Genomic DNA, 6,247 nt, shown 5'->3' with positions numbered 1-6,247 from the left:
TGGAAGTGGCCCAGTCTTTCACTTCCCTTCTAGGCCTGAGCACTTCCCAAGTCTTCGACGCCGAGAAACCTTGACAACAGAAGTTATCTACAACCCAACAGTATTGGTCATCCTCAAAAGAAATATTGGGAACCTGAGCAGTTGTAAGGAAGGCGTGAAACAAGACCGCAGGATCTGATCTCGGAGATGGAAAGGACCAACGTAAGTCAGAAACTGCATCGTTCACTTTGGAGCTAAAAGGCAGGCGCAAGACTCTAGGACCCTCTGCTCCCAGAAACTTGATTAGGGGACCAAGAGGAGTCCATGAATCAAACCAGAAACTACAATTGCGACCATTATTTCCCACTTTGCACTTGAGGAACCTTTCAGCAAGCGACAATAAATATATAGATTTTTGTTAAATACGATAATACTCAACAGAAAATATAGCACAATATATCACACAAACAATTTTTCTTTTTTACAAACAATTTAAATGATACATAAAGCATTACTTTTTCATAATGAAAACACACAAACATTCTCATTAGAACAGAAGTACATAGAAAGTTCTCTTAGGAATCAACGTTCATAGATAGAGTTGATTCTGGAGAACAAAACCGGATCGGTTTATCACTGAGACGGAATCGCGGAAGAGAACTTGAGTGCAACGCTGTTGATGCAATGGCGTTCGTCCGTTGGTGTTGGAAAACCTTCATTTTTAAAGACATGACCAAGATGTCCATCACATTTTGTGCAAGTGATCTCATATCTTAATCCAGCTCTCTCCTCCTGAAAAATATTGTTTAAAAAGTATATGTCATTTAGCTATGATTTTGTAAAGTAGTTATTTAGTGTAGTGATGTCGTTGTGTTATCATTCAGTCAACTCAAATCTTGCATGTGTCTAAAAAACAATATTTGTTATCTTAATATATACTTAAAATGCATGTCATTTTTGTGATATATATATAATCTTTAAAATCAAAAGATATGGTACTTTCACAACATGCAAATTTTTATTTTCACTGTTAAACAAAACATGATAATATTACTAGACTCTAACTCACGATTTAGCTATTATGTCTTATTTTTTGGTCTGTTCGAACTTTTTATAGACTAAAAACATATGGTCATTCGTCTGTCTCAAACATGCAGCCCCATACGAATTATACAAATTATAAGCTTGGTTAGATGCCCTGGTTAGACGAGTACTTGTTAGAATTTGATTACATTTTCTCGACCTAACTCCACATTTCTTTATTATTTTGTGTGTTTTAAATATGCGTAAAATGATTATAAAATCAGTCTTTTCCCATTTCGCTATTGTAAACGTTTTAAATGGCAAGAATGCCTAGTTTTTTTTTTTTTTAGAGATTGGTTTAGGCTTCGGTAGAAGATCTTCCCAAGTTATAATAAAAATTCAATCCTCAAAAAAAAAAAAGGAGAAAAAAGAGAATATTAGGTTTACGGTTCGGTTAATGGCGCCGGGAATAGCATCGAAAAACGCAGGCCAACCGCAACCGGAATCGAATTTAGTGGTTGATTTATAAACCGGATTGCCACAACCAACACAACAGTAGATTCCGTCCTCGAACAACTTCACATACTCTCCTGACCCTCTCTTCCTACAAACAATCATCAGTAAGAAAAAAAAAAAAAAAAAGACTTCTTCAGACCTAAAACGTGAGGCTTAAGAAAACAAAAGACCTAAAAAGAATTTAAAAGTTAATAATAGGAAGAAGAAAAAAGTTTGGATCTAATTTACTCAATAGCTTTCTCCCTAAGAATCTTAAACTGATCAGGAGATAGAACCGCACGCCACTCCTCGTTGGACTTTTTGATTAAACCGCCTTCCGGAGCCGCCGTCATTTCCATTTCTCCGGTTTGTTGCTACGGCTGAGACACGACGGCAAAAATATTAGAGTGTTTTAGTTCATTAATTATTAAGCAGTGAAAACTCACAACTGCTTTTCTTCTTATAGCCTTTCTATAGATTACAATTAATTTATATTTTAGACAAAAAAACATTATTAAGACAGAGAGAAACTTACGAAGGGTTAATTTTGAGGTTGGAGAGTAATGTTGGTATGGATCGAGAAATGTGTGTATATTTATAGGCGCAGATCCAACTCATGACCAGCTTTCACTTTTTTTTTTTCTTTCTTTAGCAAAAAGTTGACATTTTTTGCACGTTTGGATTATTTCTTTTTTTGGGTCTAATAGAGACACCACACGTTGAAAATTGAAAACTTGTTATCAAATATTTCTGTTTTCCTTTTGGTTAAAAGATTAAAAATTATGTCTTATTTTTTGTCTCTACATCATGAATCATATGGCGAAAGATTCCATTTTAAAAGTTCGGACATTCATAGTCAACATTGGTTTTTTTTGGGGTTTCCACTAACTTGTTTTAACTTTTATAACAAGCAATTGACTGATAAAAATCGATTTATTTATTAGTAAAAATATAAATCTTGGTAGATATGAATAATCTTAGAACTAGTAATAATAACATTGTTCCGTGCATTCTGTACAATTGATTACACATCCTTCAAATTTTTGTGCAAATTTAGGAAAGGATCAGTCCATGCATTACACATCAATTATATTGTACCATTTAATATATTACTGTAGATACAGTAGAACCTCTATAAATTAATACTTGATAAATTAATAAACACGATAAATTAATAAATTTGGCCGGTCCCGAGTCGAGCCAATGTAAAAATTAACCAAATTCGATAAGATAATAAGATAATAAGTTTTTTTAAATCCCTATGTAAAAATATAGTCCCAATAATATCATAAATTAGTAATAATGTAAATTTGCACATATATATATATATAATAGTTTTAGTGTTTTTCATAAAATAGCTAAAAGTTTTTGTAAGTTTTCAAATTTTTTAATATGCATAATTTTTGTTTTAATAGTCATATATGTTTTTAGAATACAACAATGGATGTCACTATTTGTGAATTTTAATATGTGAATTCTATAATCGTTGTTATTCATTTTCAAAAAAAATTATTTTTCTTCGAAATATTAAGTGTTTAAGGCTAAAACTATAAAATTCATAACATCCAAAACATTAATCTTATTTATATCACATTGCTTTAACTCGTATTTTTTTAAAAAAAAATTTCACAATTAAAACAAAACTTTCTATAAATTAATGAATATTAATTTACGCTATAAATTAATAATTATTAATTTATAGATAAATTAATATCACTATAAATTAATAAAATATCATGGTCCCAACATTATTAATTTATAGAGGTTTTACTGTATATAATTATGCACAATCTTTCAAAATCTTAATGTAGATATCAATTGGCAAAAGTTTCTTTAATACTATATATTTGAAGAAGAGAGGTATAGTCCTAAGTCCTAACTTATAAGATGTTCCACTCAGTACTCTATATAAACATAGGCGATTGGCTCTCTCCTCTCTCCTAATTCGCCCTAGCCGCCAAGCAAAACTCCTCTCCGATGGCCGGCGATGGGTGGCTTCCACAGCACCATCGTCGGTCCCATCTGCTTCCTTTCTTTGTTGGTTCTTGTTTGTCTTTTTTGATTTGACAAACCGTAGCTTCGTCGTCTCCTTCCTTCTTCCTTTTCTCTCGGCGATGGTGGTTCCTACCAGCGTGGTGACTATCTCAGAGATTTGGTGGCGGATCGGTGAGGTTCATTGAAGGATCTGTTCCCCGGTGGTTCCTTCTTGTCTGATCTGATCTTGGAGGTTTTTTGGTTCCCGATCTAGTTCTAATGTCTCGACAATCTGGTCCTTTGGCTCTGTTCTCGTTGGATTGGGAGTCGCTGGTGTCTTGTTGTATGCTCCGGTTGCTTTCGAGGTGGTGTCTTGTGAGTTTTGTTCTTGGAATTTGTTGGCTTTGCGGTGGTGCTGTCTCGTTGGAGGCTTGTATTTAGTCAGCTTTTCGTTTCCACGACATGGCTACGAAGATCCCTTTGGTTTTGTGACATCGGCTTCATCGTTTCGGGTTATTCCTCTATAGGTGGTGAGTGACTTCTATGGTTTGTGTTGTGTGTTTCTCTACTTGTTGTGGTTGAAAGCCTTAGGTTCTGCTTTTGGGAAGGCTTGTTTTGACTCCTTGCTCGGCCTCTCTTCTGTTTTCCGTCTTGATTTGCTGTGTGGTGATTTGGCGATAGGTTCTGTTTTGTGGGCTCTTCATTCGGATGCTAGCCTCCTATAATGGCATCTACTAGCTCTCTCTTGGAAGCTCGTTTGGTTTCCTGGTTGAGTTTTGGACGTTGTGGTGGGTCGATCTCTTATCCTTCTCTTTGCGTGGCGTAACCAGTCATTAGTCTGTAGGTGGCTTTGGCTGGGTCTACGAAGGTCCGTGTGTAAGGATGGGTGGTCCTATTTGGCGTTTCCCCTCTCAGATTTCAAGGTTTCTCCTTGAGCCTCCGCCTTCTCGTTTTCATTGGCACTAAAGTGGTCGTTGTGGTTAGGTTCTGTGCTTTGATCTTCTTGTTCGTCGTCTTCGTTTCTACTGTGGAGATGGTTGTGTGAGCTAGGTTTTATTTCCCTCTCGGTTCCGAGGCTCCTGTCAGTAACCTCTCTTCAGCGCCAAAATGTTCTATGGAAGTGTTAGTCGACTGCTTGTTGGGAAGAGTTTGCAGTTTGTTTGCTTTGGAGTCTTTAGCTTTTTTCCCCTTAGTTGTTTTCCATGTAATCTATTGCCTAAGGTTTTCTGTTAGCTCGCCCTTTTCGGCCTTAGCTCGCCTTTTTCGGCCTTAGCTTGCATTTTTCGGCCTTAGTCTCTGGGGGTTTCTATGTACCCGCCGGCCTAGTTTCCGAAAGGATTTCGATTCTTGTCGGCTATGTATAACTCTACCGCATTATATCAATGAAATCTTCAGACGGAAAAAAAAAAAAAAAGATGTTCCACTTGGAATAATATATATCCATGTGGTAGCTCAGAGAGACTTTAGAGATTTGGTAGTCGAATATCACAATATAAGTATTTTGTAGCTCAAAACCATTACTGTTTTGTTCTTTATCGTTTCAGAAATTTTTCATAAAAATTAGATAAACATTAAAATTTCTAATGTACTCATTATTAATGGAATATCATTTTCCAAACAAGACTATATTGATATTATAATTATTAATTGAATTAATAGAGAAAGAATTATACGTATAGTTTATAATATATTAATATTACATTGAGATCGAATAAAAAACAAGATTTTATTGTAAAACAACAATAAAACTTTAAAATGATATTTGTTATAAAATGGAAAGAGTAAATGCATCGTTTCAGGCCTAAGGAGATGCTCACATTTGCTTATAATTGGGGATTTTCAAAAAATGCCTCTTTTCCAATACAATTTGTATAAAATGTTTCATTTTTAAAACTTTATCAAAACTTTATCGAAATTGATTTAGTTCACCTAGATAAATGTTAAAAACGAATTCAAAATGGACTTAAAACGGTCACGTCTCGTCTAGACAGTAAAGCTTTACAAATGTTTATGGATAAACGGAGCATCATCAAATAAAAAAAAAAAAAAAAATTCCCAAATCGTAAATCGAAAACCGTGTTAAATTATTTTAAAATATTTAAAGAGGAACTCTATCTATATGTACAAACCACATTCTCTTAACTAAATGTTAACATAAAGTTATACTGAACTTTTAAATTCAGATTTGATCTGATTATTTTAGGTAACAAATTTTCTTTCTTTCTTTCTAGTAATATATATGGTTGTGCTGTAAACCTTTGAAGAATCAAGAACGTCTAGATCACACATGTGTATTGTCATTGACCAAATTACTGACACATGCATTAGTGTTGCATGTGAATAGAGATTTAATTACTTACCAATCACAGCTGGCTTGGCTTCCGCAGTTTGGTGCCGAGTGATGAGTAATGACTGATGACAACGAGAGACTATATATTGTTTAACTACTATTGAATTGATTAATGTGTTTTTCACATTTTACTACATATATAATAACATTTCAACTTGTACATAACATTAAGTTGTGCGGGACAATACAAATGGAGTTTGTGAGGCATTGAGATAAAACACGTATTGAAACGTATGTGGTCATTGGTCATATGGAGGAGACAACGAACACGTTTGTATCATGCATGGGACCATATGTATGTATATCTACGTCTCATTATCACAGTAGTTGAAATATTGTTTTCTCAACAACTCATATATTTATTAGAAATTCATTACACTACTACACTCTCTAGCTAGATGTGTTCGTGTACATATTTTTCCATAC

The 6,247-nt window shown here is 34.3% G+C and overlaps 1 protein-coding gene across 1 annotated transcript; it reads right to left on the bottom strand.

Moving 5' to 3' along the window:
- Positions 1–424: 424 nt before the first annotated feature.
- LOC9308781 (peptide methionine sulfoxide reductase B6) lies at positions 425–2,133 on the bottom strand. Its single transcript, XM_002872666.2, has 4 exons — positions 2,033–2,133; positions 1,747–1,877; positions 1,450–1,606; positions 425–771 (listed from the first exon to the last, which is right to left on the bottom strand). Exons 2-4 carry the CDS (start codon positions 1,854–1,856, stop codon positions 613–615), a joined length of 426 nt encoding a protein of 141 aa, XP_002872712.1. The 5' UTR covers positions 1,857–1,877; positions 2,033–2,133; the 3' UTR covers positions 425–612.
- Positions 2,134–6,247: the final 4,114 nt, after the last annotated feature.

This window comes from Arabidopsis lyrata (assembly GCF_000004255.2).
Source record: "Arabidopsis lyrata subsp. lyrata unplaced genomic scaffold ARALYscaffold_6, whole genome shotgun sequence".
In the NCBI taxonomy this organism is placed as follows: Eukaryota; Viridiplantae; Streptophyta; class Magnoliopsida; order Brassicales; family Brassicaceae; genus Arabidopsis; species Arabidopsis lyrata.
Note: the sequence above shows the minus strand (reverse complement) of the source record. Positions and strands in the feature narration are given on the sequence as shown.